This window comes from Monopterus albus, unplaced genomic scaffold, assembly GCF_001952655.1.
Source record: "Monopterus albus unplaced genomic scaffold, M_albus_1.0 scaffold150.1, whole genome shotgun sequence".
Lineage (NCBI taxonomy): Eukaryota > Metazoa > Chordata > Actinopteri > Synbranchiformes > Synbranchidae > Monopterus > Monopterus albus.
The window spans coordinates 1,500,681-1,516,230 of record NW_018128030.1 but is presented as its reverse complement, the minus strand read 5'-3'; the positions used below and the strand labels follow the sequence as shown (position 1 = coordinate 1,516,230).

General features: G+C 41.1%; 1 protein-coding gene across 2 annotated transcripts in view; it reads right to left on the bottom strand.

Moving 5' to 3' along the window:
* Positions 1-592: 592 nt before the first annotated feature.
* cog6 (component of oligomeric golgi complex 6) overlaps positions 593-15,550 on the bottom strand; it is a 20,962-nt gene continuing 6,004 nt past the window's right edge. For both annotated transcript variants that reach the window (XM_020614794.1, XM_020614793.1), the window contains exons 5-19: positions 13,037-13,148; positions 12,410-12,492; positions 12,136-12,206; positions 11,246-11,339; positions 10,477-10,605; positions 8,594-8,685; positions 8,363-8,427; positions 8,171-8,262; positions 7,701-7,818; positions 6,539-6,670; positions 6,174-6,341; positions 4,367-4,474; positions 2,636-2,689; positions 2,442-2,521; positions 593-956 (exon numbers count right to left, since the gene is read on the bottom strand). In XM_020614794.1, the coding sequence (XP_020470450.1) occupies positions 809-956; positions 2,442-2,521; positions 2,636-2,689; positions 4,367-4,474; positions 6,174-6,341; positions 6,539-6,670; positions 7,701-7,818; positions 8,171-8,262; positions 8,363-8,427; positions 8,594-8,685; positions 10,477-10,605; positions 11,246-11,339; positions 12,136-12,206; positions 12,410-12,492; positions 13,037-13,148 (1,546 nt within the window). In that variant the 3' untranslated portion in view covers positions 593-808. The remainder of the gene's footprint in view (positions 957-2,441; positions 2,522-2,635; positions 2,690-4,366; positions 4,475-6,173; positions 6,342-6,538; positions 6,671-7,700; positions 7,819-8,170; positions 8,263-8,362; positions 8,428-8,593; positions 8,686-10,476; positions 10,606-11,245; positions 11,340-12,135; positions 12,207-12,409; positions 12,493-13,036; positions 13,149-15,550) is intronic.

The following is a 15,550-nucleotide window of genomic DNA, read 5'->3' as shown; positions in this document are numbered from 1 at the left end:
TAGAAAACTAGGTGTACTGGGTCCTAAAGACACTATATGGTGAGAAAGTTGGTTTACTCTGTCAGTACATTAAAAACTACGATGGTGTTTAAGCTGTTCTAACAGTGACAAAACACACACCATCATGTTTTGAAAGGCCAAAGATTCATTAAAGGGTAGAATTTATGGTAAATGACTAAATCCATTCTCGTTATTCTCTCAATTTCAAATCTCAGCATTGTAGACTGTCTGAAAAGCCAAATGAGACGGCAAGACGCTGTTTCTATTTTATCCCAGTAACTCAAAACAGTTTAGATTAAAATAAACATAACATTTGTGCTGAAGCTTTTGAGGCTCTTCTTGGCATCGTGGCTGAATTTTTCCTGACCAATTTTAAGTGTGGAAAATAAGACAAGTCTCTTAAATTCACTGTGTGTGTGTTTTTTTATAGCATTCAATATTTTCAATAAAAGACATTGCTTTGTACAATTGTACACCCCATACAGGGTACATTGTGTGAAAACAGACAGAATAAAGGATGGGAAAACAAGGAAACTGTCTACAGCTGTGAATGTAAAAGGGTCTCATACATACATATACACACACACACATATATATATATAATGGTCTTTAATCCTGGCACACAGGAGGCGCTGTATACAGGCATGTCTCTCTCTGAGGTCAGCGATGCACATCCCACATTTCCCTCAAAGAACCAATCCTTAACAACTACTTTTATATACATGTGTATTATTACACTGCACAAATGACAGCTGCAAGCTGCAGGAAGTCCAACGCTCGAGGTAACTACATGGGACAAAAGTGTCACTCAAGACAGCAAGGTCTGAACCTGCTGAGGGGATCTGGGTACCAGGTTCTCTGGTTCCTTATAGCCATTAGCTGGGCTGGTCAGCGCTGTGTAAACCTCTCCATAGGCTCTGCACACCAGCTCTGTCGACTGACGGAATATCTGCTCCCTGCACAAACAAATAAAACTCTTGAGATTGTCACTGACAAAACAAAGTAGCAGCAGTGAACAGGCCTTTTATATTTCAACATTTCTAGTCTGAAGCAGTCAAGCACAAGTACGCTGTAATCAGTCACCACTAAGAACTAGGTAGCTTTTTGTTCAGTGGCTATTGTGTGCCCTGGCTGTTTAAAATCGGAGCGGCAGTATGTGGTGCACACTGCCATCTATGGATACATACTACAGCCTTAATGCATAATCATCACGTCAGCCTCAGCAACACATAATGATTTAATAAAGAAAGGAAGCTAAGATGAGGGAATTTTATCCCCCCTAAACATATTTACAACCATCTTTAATATCCAAAATCAAGTGTATATTTAATTTTATGGGTTTCTGGATCCAGCTCCAGAGATTTGTTAATGATGCAATGAAGAGGTCATTGTTTTTCACCCACACTTTGTCTTATTTTAAAGCTGCAATGATAGATACTTTCTGGCTACTTAGTAATTTCTTAAGTCATTTTAAACATTTGATGATTTTCATATGTTTTGTCTTAAAAAAAAACCTCAGCATTTATTGTTAAGTGAAATACAAATAATGTGACTATTTCTTGTAGTGGAGTATGAATGAAGGACGCTCCAGTCAAACTAGAAGAGCCCAGTGAGAGGACTCAAGGACACAGTGGGAGCATCTCACATGTATCCTACTCAGGCTCTTGAGATCAATACTTTTAATTGGCCCACAGAGAACACAGAACCACAGCGCTGTGTATAACACCTTACTCCACACCACGTGCACTAACACAAAATGTGAAATGAAAGGAATCTAAGAGTACATTCCCCATTATTTGTTCCGCAAGTGTTTTTAGAGTTCTTGCAGGTGTTTTGTGTATTTAGGTGAGCAGAGACACAGACATGAGAGATAGCAGGAGAGTGAGAGAAAGACAAAGAGGAGAAATGATTTCAGGGAAGGAGTGTGAGTGAGAAATGGGCCAGAAGCTAATTAATGGTGTCCTGCCCATCAGTCCCCCCCATGTCCATTAATAGAGAACATTAACCTGAGGTACAGAGTGATCCTCAAGCCTGCTGCACTTCCCAGTAAATGTGACTCACAGAAAGAGCCTTCCAAAGTAGCAGCTGGATTGAGCTAAAAGCATGTGCATTTTCTGATCAGTAAGACAAATACAGGCAGTCCTGCTGCCGGCTGCTCTCTCAATGTGTTGGTGGTTTTAGCAATTTAGCATCCAAGCTCAGCGTGCATTTAGTCGAGTGTTTTGTTTGGAATGCAGTAATGATCGCATTACATTTGGGAAACTAATGAATGCTGAACATTACTAGGTCGCCAATGTTCTATTTTTATCGCTCTGAATATACTCTTTACCTGGCTGAAACAATCTGCGAAGTGGTAAACATTCAACTTGAAGCCTCAACATTGCATGTATTGTGTCCCTGAATGAAGGATGCTACAGTCATCATTAGGGACATTAACTCACTTGATGGCTGCACTGAGCAGGAAGTTGAGCTGTGGCATCACAAGAGTGTCTGGTGACGACAAGTACCGGTCAAACTGGACCTGTAGTGTGGCCGAGACGGTTAACAGCAGGTGGAGTGTCAAAAGAACATAATATTAATTAAGTAAATTAATCTGTGTAGGAAAATGTGCTTAAATACATGTAGTGTAACTCACCATTGCTGCTTTCACAGAGGAGCTGTCCATGCTGGGGAGGAGGGACAGAGGACCCTGTCACAGAAAAATGAATGTCAGCTTAGTACCCAACTCAAGGTCACAATGTTTGAACAGAAACAATTCTGAATCTCTGAAACAAACAAAGGTCAGGTGGCTGAAGTCCTCCATTCATTCATTCATGTTTGCAGGCATCATGGGAAAAGTGTCTTCCTGTGTCATTAGTATAGAGCATCGGCTAAAAATGGATGAAGGCAGGGACACCATGATGCCTGAGTGACATTACCTCCAGCCATCTCAGTGTATAACAAAAGCCATTTCCCTTTTTTGTGTAAAAAAAAAACAACAAAGAAAGAAAAAGAAAAGTCTATAAAAAAATTTTATAAAAAAGAAAAAAACCATTGCATACACTAGGGCTGGACTATATCATCTAACATCTGTAACATGATAAGCATTTATCCCATCAACTATAAATAGCTGACTGGTTGGGTAAACATATGTTTGATTTCATGGGTTGTTGTATCTATCCTCAGTTTCATTATATGAGATTCAGACTGTTTGTATAATGTAAAATGCATTACATGTAATACATGTCATTTGGTAAGAGATTCATAATGTTGAAAACTCTGGTTTATTATTGAACTCTTATTTAGAGCACTAAAAATGTATGAGGGGAAAAATTAACTTGGAAATGTGAGTTTTAATTTGTGAACAACAGAAATTCCCATCCTAAATCACTAGACAGAGTACATACATGGCTAGCTTTGTGAACACAACACCGGGTACCTTTAGGGCAATTAGCTGACACTGATTATGCAGAATGGCAACATTATGTCAAGCTTAAATGCCTAAATTGCCAACATTAAAAGCAGCAAATAGAAGACAGCGCAGGGGTCAAAGTAACAGTGCAGTACACAGTGAGTGCTTTTATGGGATATGGGCGCATTAACAAACATACTACGAGCATACTAACTCATCTGTTAGCTGCTTTACTGGCTTTATAGGTCACTGGCTGAACAGTATTGTTTTGAAAACTGCTGTCTTGTTTCTGACTTGTTCGCCTGATGGATCAGTGAAAACCATATGGACAAAACGTTCAACAGATAGTGAAAGTAAACTTGAAAAGTCTAAAATAAATGTGGGGATTCTTGTCAACCACTGACATCTGGTCAAGTGTAGACAATCAGACTTAACCTTTCAAACTGAAGACTATTTAAGGACAGGCCACCCAAGGAGAGAAGCAGACTGTGAAGAATGGCAGTTCTTCATTGAGCTTTTGCAGTGAGCTGCAGCAGCAGGGTGTGGTGTGTCCTGACATGACCTATGGTTTCAAGACTTGCATGCTAAACCACAACTACGGGTCTCAGTCAGCCGAGTGACAAACTATGCTGCAAAGAGGGAGGAAGAGTCCAGGGAATCAGCACAGAACGCTTCTGCAGAAGCTAATATATTTTAATAGAACATATTATGATCTGCCTCCCTCTGTCCTTTTCTCATCTGAAAATCTGATAGAAATGCTATTATGCTCTAACAAAGACACTGGTCATGTGGTAACCATAGTGATAGCTATTGTAAAGCCCAAGTAAGTAGTGTAAGCAATAGTGTTAGGGCCTGTATAATAAAAAAAGAACCATTAGTGAGCTTAGCAGGAGAGATGTGAGGAAAAAAATTCACAGTTCTATAACTTCACAAGCGTGTGCATGTATAAGTGTGGTTAAGTGCTCCATGTGAGACCTGTTCAGTACTGTGCTGCTGGACGCAGCTGTAGATGTAACTCAGCCCGGCTCTGGTCAGCACGTAGGACGCCTGCTCGTTGATCAGAGTGTCAAGATGAGCCTCGATCTAGAAAATGTGGGAGAGAGTGGCTTAAAATTCAGCCCAACCCTGCAGGGTAAACCAGTGGTACTTGTGGTTAATGGAGAATCGCTGTGCTATTAATAATGAAAGTTCCACAGGAGCTCTTGTGGTGCCCAATTACAAAAGATGAGTTAAAAATGGACAGACATTTGGGCATGAACAACAATACAGTATATGACACATACCCTTCTATTCGATAGCAAATTAGATGTTTAAAAAAAGAAAGATTTGGCTCTATGAGTTTGAAAAAAATAAAAAATAAATAACACCCCTACGCACAAACAATGTGACAGCTGTAAGCTGAACATCATGTTGGATAACATTGGTGTTTCATGTTTCAGTTTGCATTGTCCTACTAAAATGTAGTGTGTTATTAAATTCATAGTCTTGACTAATTGTTATCAACAATAAATAGATAGCTAAACCAAACAATAATTCAACTGCCTGATTCCATCCATCCATCCATCTTCCTCCGCTTATCCGGGACCAGGTCGCGAGGGCAGCAGTCTAAGCAAAGGTGCCCAGACTTCCCTCTCTCCAGACACTTCCTCCAGCTCCTCTGGGGGGATACCGAGGCGTTCCCAGGCCAGCCGAGAGACATAGTCCCTCCAGCGTGTCTCCTGGGTCTTCCCTGGGGCCTCCTCCCGGTGGGACATGCCCGGAACACCTCCCTAGGAAGGCGCCCAGGAGGCATCTGAAACAGATGCCCGAGCCACCTCAGCTGGCTCCTCTCAATATGGAGAAGCAGCAGTTCTACTCTGAGCTCCTCCCGGGTGATCGAGCTCCTCACCCTATCTCTAAGGGTGCGCCCGGCCGCCCTGCAGAGAAATCGACCGCATTGCTGCAGAAGCTGCACCGATCCGCCTGTCAATCTCCCGTTCCATCCTTCCCTCACTCGTGAACAAGACCCCAAGATACTTGAACTCCTCCACTTGAGGCAGGAACTCTCCACCAACCTGAAGGGAACAAGCCACCCTTTTCCGACTGAGAACCATGGCCTCGGATTTGGAGGTGCTGATTCTCATCCCAGCCGCTTCACACTCGGCTGCAAACCGCCCCAGTGCACGCTGGAGGTCCTGGTTTGATGGGGCCAACAGGACAACGTCATCTGCAAAAATCAGAGATGAGATCCTGTGGTCCCCAAACCGGACTCCCTCCGGCCCCTGGCTGCACCTAGAAATTCTGTCCATAAAAATAATGAACAGAACCAGTGACAAAGGGTCCAACATGCACCGGAAACAAGTCTGACTTACTGCCGACAAAGCAAACCAAGCTCCTGCTCCGGTCGTACAGGGACTGGACGGCCCTCAATAGAGGGACCCGGACCCCATACTCCCAGAGCACCCCCCACAGGGCGCCACGAGGGACACGGTCGAATGCCTTCTCCGGATCCACAAAACATAAGTGGACTGGTTGGAACCCTCCACCACCCTGAAGAGGGTATAGAGCTGGTCCAGTGTTCCACGGCCAGGATGAAAACAACATTGTTCCTCCTGGATCCGAGGTTCGACTATCGGTCGAATTCTCCTCTCCAGTACCCTGGCATAAACTTTTCCGGGGAGGCTGAGGAGTGTGATCCCCCTGTAGTTGGAGCACACCCCTCCGGTCCCGTTTCTTAAAAAGAGGGACCACCACCCCGGTCTGCCTGATTCATTATTGATAATTGTTTGGAATTTGAGCAGACCTGGAACTCAAGCATTTCGAGCCTCTTGTCAGTGAACTCAAAGAAAGCGAGCGTGGTCTTCATGACATACAGTGAGTTGACCATGTAGGTAGCCATGTCAGCAGTGCCAAGGTTACTGGCTGACACAGTACACAACTGCAGAAGAGGATCCAAGATACAAGACAGCACCTGGTAAAGACAAAGTAAGAAAGAGCCTTAAGAGAAGGGCAAGTTAGAAATGGCTTTTATGACCAGGTAATAAATATACTAAATATTAGGATGTTCATAGATTTAAGAGAAACTGCACCTATTCAAGTGCAGTATCACAAAAAAATGAATTTAACCCTTTTTCTCACCATTATCACATTGTAGAAACGCTTATTTACCTGAGCAAAGTCAGCTTGGCGAGCATCCAGAGGAACCACTGAAGAGTCATGAGAGGCCAGCACCTCCCTGAGGAGGGAGAGAGTCTGAGTGAGGGAGGCTGTAGGTCCCAGGTCCGCGGGTGGCAGCTCTACCTACCCACACAGTCAGGGACATAAGAAGATAATAAATATGTAGTAGACAGAGCAAAAGAGCAAAGTTGTTCTTGCAGAGGTTAGTTGTGTGTGAGCTGCAGCCTTCACAAAGACAAGTGGTCCTCGTAGCATCATCAAAGCATTAAACACCCATAATGAGCAGCATGATGGACTGAATATACAGCTGCTCCTTTCTGCTACACTGAGCCTCAGCTTGTTCAGTGTCAGTAGAGCTTTATAATGAAGAGGGTTTGGATTTCATTGGCCTCTGGATAGACAAAAAAAAAAATAAATAGAACTGAGCCCGGTTACCTTTGTCTACCTAATAGAGCAAATTACAAGAAGGCTGTGTTCCTGGCATTAGCTGGAATTGACACCAAAACCTCGAGGCCCTCCAATTTCATTAACACTGAGCTACAGGGATAATTCTTATAACTGCTATTGATCAGGACACAGCAAGCATGTAATATGGAAGAGCTCCTGCTCGTGCTGAGGTATATTTGGATGACAATTTAACTAACCAACAGTAACAATTCTGCTGTTTTTTGGCAGCTAACGCCATTTCAGTGCTGTGGCCAGCAGGCCAAAATTGTTTACAAGCATCAGTGCTTCAGAAATAGCCTTGTTGTCTTTGAGGGTTTAGACGCAAAGCTGAAATACACAAAGTCGGTCCACGAGGTACAACACTGGACTTCTGCACTGTTATTTTAAGAGAGGAGACTTTGAACCATCTTTATTTTAGATGATGGTATTGTCTCTTTAGTTTGTTAGTCACTTATCTAAATGACTGATCTTTCTTTGTTTATATAAATTTTAGTATGAATACAACTTAGATTTGGTTTTGTCTACATTTTCTTTATCAATGATTTTATAAAAAAAATCTACTGAAGCACTTAAATCACTCTGGGTCAGAAGAAAAAATATTTATACATACAATACAAACAGCGGCCAACTCGAAATAAAGTGCATGGCCAAAGGACAGTAAACAATACTGTGGACTATCCAAATAAAAACCCTCCTCATAAGGTACCTTGTCCATGAGTCTGCTTGCATGAAGGCTCAGGCTGTTGAAGAACATTTTTTTGCTGAGGATGTGCATTTCCTCAATTGTAATGAGCAAGGAGGCCACACTGGTCCCAATAATAGAGCTGAACAAAGATCAAATAGATGGATAAGTCAACCAGTGCTGCATCCACCGACTGTCTGCATGATTTTTATTTTTTTTTTGAGTAATCAACAAATTTGTCTATAGAATGTAAAAATAACAGGTTATCACAAGCTCCAAGAGCTGTTTAAATTGCTTGTTTTGTCCAAATGGCAATGAAAAACAAAGGGATATTTAGATTACAATGATATAAAACATAGGAAAGTAGCAAATCCCCAATTTGCAAAAATAAAACAAAAGTATGTTTAGCTCTACAAATGACTTAAATAAGTAAACAGCTATCAAAATTGCTGCCTTCTAATTTATTGTTGCGTGATTAACTGACTAATCAGTACCTGATGGTGTGGTGGTAGAACTTAAGCAGGTTGGAAAGCTTGTAAAGCAGCACAGCACCTGGCTCAGACACAATGACCTGTTCTATTCGAACCTGAGGAACAGATCCATGACACATTGAGCAAGTACAGCACATGATGGGACATGCAGTCTGCATTCAGTGGAACTGATCTTAAACAGATCTGGTTGCTCACTTTCAGCGGTCTGCAGACTCCCTCAGTGATGTGCCCGACTACTTCCTGCATGTTCTCCTCCACACCTAATGTAAGACAACACACACACACACACACATATGTTGAGCATGTGGGTTCACACATTCATGTGTACTTCAATTTTTGCATTTATTTTTTTGAGTTCACTTTGTTTTGGGGAGGTGTCATCATTCAAACTCAGGTGATTGCTGTGTTTTTTTAGGGAAAGCCTACCTTGCAGAGTGACTTGTTTTAGCAGAGCTTCTAGATGCTCTTTCTCTGAGGCGGTGGTTTGGTGCAGCCAGGCCAGCATGTCTCCAGCATACCTGAAAGGTCGACCAAACAGTCTGTATTAAACAGCACGTCACTCAGGGGCCACCCCGAGGGCTAAGCTGACCACACACTGACCACAGCTACAATGATGCATGGGGTTATTATGTTTCACATAAACACACAGCGTTTGGTGTTACATAACGTTGGAATTATTATGTGCAAGTCTGTGTGTGTGTGTGTGTATATACATGTTATTCTATGTTTTTGTGGACAACCCTGAGCTCAAAACCATGGTAATGAGGACATTTCTACACTGTGGGGACATTTTAGCCAGTCCTCATACCTTCAAAGGGCTATTTGGGGGTTAAGACTTGGTTTTAGGGTTACAATTAAAACTGGGATTTATGTTAGGGTTAGGGATTTTTTTTAATGATGGTTATGGTTAAAGTCAGTGAGTGTCCTCAAAACTTCAGTAACACCAAAGACTTGGTTTTAGGGTTAAGGTTACAATTAGGTTTAGGATGCGGTTAGGGTTAGACATTTAATTGCAACGGCTAAGATTAGGGTAAATTGCTGGGGAATGCTTTATGTCAGTGAATGTCCTCAAAGATAGCTCTGTGTGTGTCTCTCAGAGTGAGTGTGAGGACACAGGGAGGAAAGAAAGAACTTAATGTTCTCAGAACTGCTGCTGCCTCCTATAAAGTGGAGGTGATTCTATGTTCCACACATGGTTGGTATTCTGAGAAAAGGTCCTATTTAGTTCCTGGGCACAAGAGGAAGAGGGAAAACAATATGGTAGAAAAGGAAACAGACACAATTGGACGCTAACTGACAAAATAGACATTTAATATCATCTGAAACTGGGCTTTAAAAGTTAAGACTCACAGGAGTTTGGAACTAAATTTATTCATTTACACAACCCCAAATCAGAAAAACTTGGGACGGTATGTAAAACCAAAACTAAAACTGAAAGTAGTGATTTGTAAATCATCTGTGACCTGTATTACATTGAAAACAGTACAGCAGCACATTATTTCAGGCATCAGAATTGTGTTTACTTTGAACCAAGAATAAAATTGATGAGGTATCACATCAAATAATGTGCTGCTGTATTGTTTTCAGTCTGATACAGGACACAGATAATTTACAAATCAATATTTAATTTAGATTTAATTTAGATTTTACATACCGTCCCAATTTTTTTTGATTTGGGTTTGTAGGTCAGGGATAATGACAACTACACTTACATGGTAGAATATTTGTTACAGGGCTAGTTGTGTGTTTGAGGAATTGAGCAATATTTCCTGTAATCTCCAGTGTTAAACAGAATCACTGATTCTATTTCGATATCTCTGTATATAGTTAGAAAGTTCTGCTGAATTGTGAAAATGAACATTTTGCAAGATCATGCAAAATCCTTACAATTGCAAAATACTCTGGAATGAAAGTGGAAGATTATATATAGTGTTCAGTATTCATCAGGTCTGGCTGTGAGCACGTTAACAGGAAGCATTATGATAACTTTGATATCATATAATATCTTTATTTAAGTTTAAATTAAGGACTCGATATGTTGTTCCTATTTTTAAGGGGCCAATCTCTAATTTGACAGACTTCCACTAACTGACCTAAACTACACTGAACTCATATCTTCAAACTCAATGCAGAGATCTGACAAAAGCATCCACGACTTTCTTCAACTCTGGGTATTTGGACAAAGAGTTAAATTTCCATCAAAATTGAAGTTTCTTTCTGAATTTATTACATTAAGAAATGACCATATTCAACTGTGAAATAAGATTAGAGAGCCAATGCTTTCTGTTATAAATGGATTAGAGGTGTACCTCAGGGGGTCATGTGAATGCATCTCTATGGGGCGAGGAGTTCCTCCTGGCCCACCGCGGGTAAGTGCATCAATGAAGCCTCGTACCACTGCACACCTGCGTGCAGTCCCAAACTCATCCAGGGTGTACCTGACCAGACAGACAAAGAATGCAACATTCAACACACAAACCTCATGTAAAGGATGCAACATTCAACACACAAACCTCATGTGAAATGACAGTGGCCACGGTGTTTTCGTGCAAAATGCGTGTCGGAGGTCAGTCGCTGACATACACCAACAATGCAAGCAGCTTTTCCAAAAGAAAAGAGTTTGAGGTTGTTTTGATTTTTTGGCTGTGGCAGGCTCTGTGACAGACTAAACACAAGATAGTGCTGAATTAAGATTCCAGGAACACTGGTTTCCACTCTCTTAGCCTCAACATCCCCAGCCAGCAATGACCTTGAGCACTTTCTGGGCACTGAAACAGGTGCATTTCTGAGACTGAAATCAGACACAAGGCGCATTTGCCATGAAAACATATCCTTAGGTAACATGTGAACCTTCTCTTTGTGTTATTTTGTTTTATGGACAAAGTTAAACTTTCAGAAAAACCTCAGGAAATCTCTAAGATCTCAACAATTCTTTGTTCTATATGAGCACAAACTGCTTTCTGTACTTGAGGCTAAGAATGTTTGCATAAACACTGATATTTAGAGATTATGGATGGTAGTGACACTTTGTTTCTGTGCTTTGTCAAACTAAGCTGTTTGTGTGTGTTTATATGTTACTTGTAAAGGACAGGTCGGTCCTGTAAGGCCTCCATGGCCTGAGTCATGACAGGGCTGATATCACAAGTCTCCTGGGTCAGTCCCCTGCATTCATCTATGAGGGAAGAAAGAAATAGGACAAGCAATGTAGCGTTAGGAGTAGGGCACTATCACCCAACCAGTGACACAGCTGCAGTCTTTGTAGTAACTATGCTTGTTATACTACATTCACTGTGCTAAATGTTGTTGACCATGGTAACCGTGTTGACAAGAAGCAGATCAAAGCACCAAGAAGATTTTTCATTTAATCATATTTTTCCATCAGTTTTTACTAAAAAGTCAATTGGTTTGCTTATGCTCCTGACAATAGAATATATGAACAGTGGTCAGTCTTGCAGACTGTGGAGAAAGTGGGTCAACACACACACTCCACTCTTGTAGGATGTTACTTAATGCTGGAAATACAAGTAAATGCGTTCTTCAAACAACACATGGTAATATTTTATTAAAACTGTAGTTCACCCTTATGTACAGATTGCGATTACATAGATGAGGTCTGTGCAAGGTTCTGTGATCAAGATAGTTTGTTCCATTTTAATCTCAACATTCTTTTGACAGTGTCAGCAGTTATGATTCACACGTGCCCTCCAACAAGTACTATACACATCATTACTGGCTATTTACTCTGACATGAAAGTGCAGTTTATATAAGTTTAGCCACATCCGATAATAGAAGCAACATTTTGGAGAAATGGAAGTAAACATGCCAAAAAGTACTTGCTTGAGTGTCTGACTTTGACAAAGCAACACCTGTTCAGTTCAGGATAGAGACCTTGTGCAAAGGGGGTGATAGTGAGTTGGTTTTTATCCCTCAGTGTATATGTGGTATTAACTCTGTGTGCTGTACTCACCCTGAGCCCAGCGGTAGAGCTGCTCATATGATGTCTCCTGTAACACGGCCATCTGCTCCATGATCTCTAACCTGGAACAAGCACACAGGCCAAGACTGCACATTATATGACCTGCAGTATAGTGTTAGATCCCTGAAATACCAGACATGGATGCTTTTTGTTTTTTTTCCTCTATTTGTCTGTTGAATTGAACCAGGAAAATAAAATGACTGTAAGAGGCACTTACAGGAAGTGGATCACAGAGTAACATTATGTAGTCAGATGTGCACCTTACCCTGCAGTTTGCTGGTTGGTTCGCAAGAGGATTTTTACATCCTCGTGGATGTGCTTCACCTGGTTGAGAGCTTTGAAGAAATCCTGGGAAGATTAACATCACATAAATGCATTTATTAGGAGCAATATGGGTAGCAAATGTGCTAATTTGCCAATGTATAGTGGGTTTTTTATTTTGTTATGGTTTGGTATTTTTGGAAAAAAGTTTCAGCTTTGCTCAAAATGGCTTCTGATGTGACCAAACGCAGCATTTGTAACTATCCATGTAATACTCGCATGTTTTTGGTGTAAACCACATGCTAGATTATCCATGCACAAACCATAAGTATACAGAAAGTATTTAATATCATTTGGATTTTTTCCTCTATCTAGTTTAATTGTTACACTGTGCAAAATGATGCAAGAATGGTAGGAAAAAGATGTGGCAGCATGTTGGCAGAGTGAGAAGACTGATCACGCTTCAACTAGAAAATCCGTCTAATGGAGCCTCTGAACCAAAAATGCAAGGTAAAAGACTGCTACGGATAAGAAAGGCAATGCCTGTTACTGCATTCACCATCCTGTCAGTTTGTATTGGATGAATCTTTGCCTGTTATAATTCACCAGTATACATGATAATGGAGATTACCTCAGTAATGGGTGCATCTCGAGCCCCTCGCAGTGTGGCCATCTCCTCATGAGACAACTGGAACTTGGCAAGGAAAGCCTGAGCAATCTGAGCTCTCACCTCCAGGCGGTGACTGGGGAAGACAGACATAATGTTGCCTTCATATGTTATTGTTGCACTTTAATACTTTTAATAAAGATTTATTTTCTCCTCATAATGCTTTGTCACTTAGTTTTTGTTCACTTCAGCTGGGAATTTGCTTGCCATCATGATTTGTTTTGTCTGTCTTATGGACTTATCTCACAACAGCAATTGTGTTTTTTCTTCCATCTTCCATCATTGAGTTTTATCACTATATTTTGTCACCCCCTTGTGTTTTCTTACTGTGCAAATAAAAAGTCCTGCCAGGGTGGAAAACGGGAACAATGTTATGTGCCTTCATTTAACCTGACAAATTGTGCAAGCTGTCAACAAGCTGTAATGTTCACAGTGCTACAGCAGATGGCAGTCATACTCCTCACACACACACACACACACACACACACACAAACACACACACCTTTCTCACACTGAGCACAGTAGAGATATACAGTATGTGCAGCAGTCAGAAAATAAATCACAGGGGAGGAGAAGAGCAACAAAAAGAATACAAAAGCAGATACTGGCCAGGTTTTGTCACTATCAATAACAGCAGAGCGATCACAATCAGTGTCGCTATAAGTGTTTCAACACAATAGTGACCATGGCAACCACCCCAGTCGAACAGGAAACTCTGTCATGGGATAGCAAAGCATCGGCAAGTCCTCCCTCTGTTCCCATCTTTCTATCCAAAACACTTCTACCTATTCACTCCCTCTCTGTGAAGGCGAGTCAGGAACAGTAAATCACCAGCTTGTTTTGGTGGAGAAAAGAACCCAACATTATCAAGCCATTGTCTGACACACAGCTATTACCAGTGCTCAGCCAGCTGAAAGCAAAGGCTCGTAAATCTGTTACAGGATTCAGGCTAGTATTTCTCTGTACAACTTGACGAGCCTTACACACAAGACCTCAAGGTGTCTTTGCCCTTTATAGGTTTGTTACGGCGCACAAAGGCGGCAGCTTGTCTGCACGGCCCCCTTTAATGCCATGCACAGATAGCCTTGACTTCGTTACAGTTACCTGGCTATATCAAACATACAAGTAGCAGTGGTCATAATAGATTTTTCATTCTACAGGTAGCAGACGTTCTGCATCTTGTTACATTTGAGTTTCATGTTTTTACTGAAAGCAGTTTTTAGCATGTCACAAATACCTATTATCATAGACCATTATATAGTTGATGCAACAGAAAACACTGTCCAGCCTTGCACATGTGTATAAAGAAACACACTGAACTTCAACACAAGGGAGAAAAATGATAGTACTGACTGGAGAATAAGAGAGAACTCATCATACCAATGAGAGATAAATTAAAACAAGGCACTCAAGCTACCTGATATCCCAACACAATTACAATGACATATAAGAAACAGCAACCCATGCTAATGAGGTCATTAATTAAATTGTCCTGCATAAATTAGAGGAGCTCTTTGCATTTGAATGTACATCTTCGCACAACATGAGCAATGTTATTACAACGTCTGTAAACTATAGCCTCACACTCGAGAGAGGAGCTTCAGTTCAATGACTAATATTTAATCACTAATATGCAAATTTATGCAGCAAGCTGTTGCAAAAAAAAAACAACAAAAAAAAACAAATAAGATAAATCCAGACGGTTCAGAATTTGGTGCACACATGGAACTGTGCAAAATGATTCTGCTGCTCCATTGTTTCCGTTCTTTGCCTTGCTCTGCTTCTAGAGCTCCCTCTCCTCACCTTGTGCAAGTATGAACAGCTTGCGTCTTTCTTCGTTGTCTGTCACTCTTAGCTTGGACAGGAGAAATCACAGGTGGTTCATTTCTGGGACAGTTGGGGACAAAAGGTCCCATATACCATTTTCATTGGCCACCTGATGGTCTTAATAGCTTTAAACACTTCATAAGCTTTATGTCATTCACCCTGCTACAGCTTGAAATTTTACTCATGAAGCATTTAAACCACAGGCACCTAAAGCGTGGGCGTCACTTTGTTTAGAGAAATGTTTCATGTCGACTTCGTGACTTTATAAAAGAAACTTTTTAATACAACTTATAACTTTTTATATTTTCTAATCAATTACTTAACTCTAAAAAACATATCATCAGTATTTTTTCAAAGGAGAACAAGGTAGCATCCATTTTATTGTCTGTCATCTTGCAACAGTGTTATCATGGTTAAACTATCCTTGCAGCCATGCATCCATTATTTTCCACTTTGTCCGAGGTCGGATGGTGGATCAGATGGACCTGCCCAGAAAACCTCTGCTGGAAGGCACCCAGGAGGCACCCTAATCAGATGCCAAACCACTTCATCTGGCTCCTTTCAACATGAAGGAGCAGCCTTAGAGATAGGGTGCAGATGTCAGACTTCCGGCAGGAGCGTGTTAGGTATTTTTAGTCAGATAGATATTGG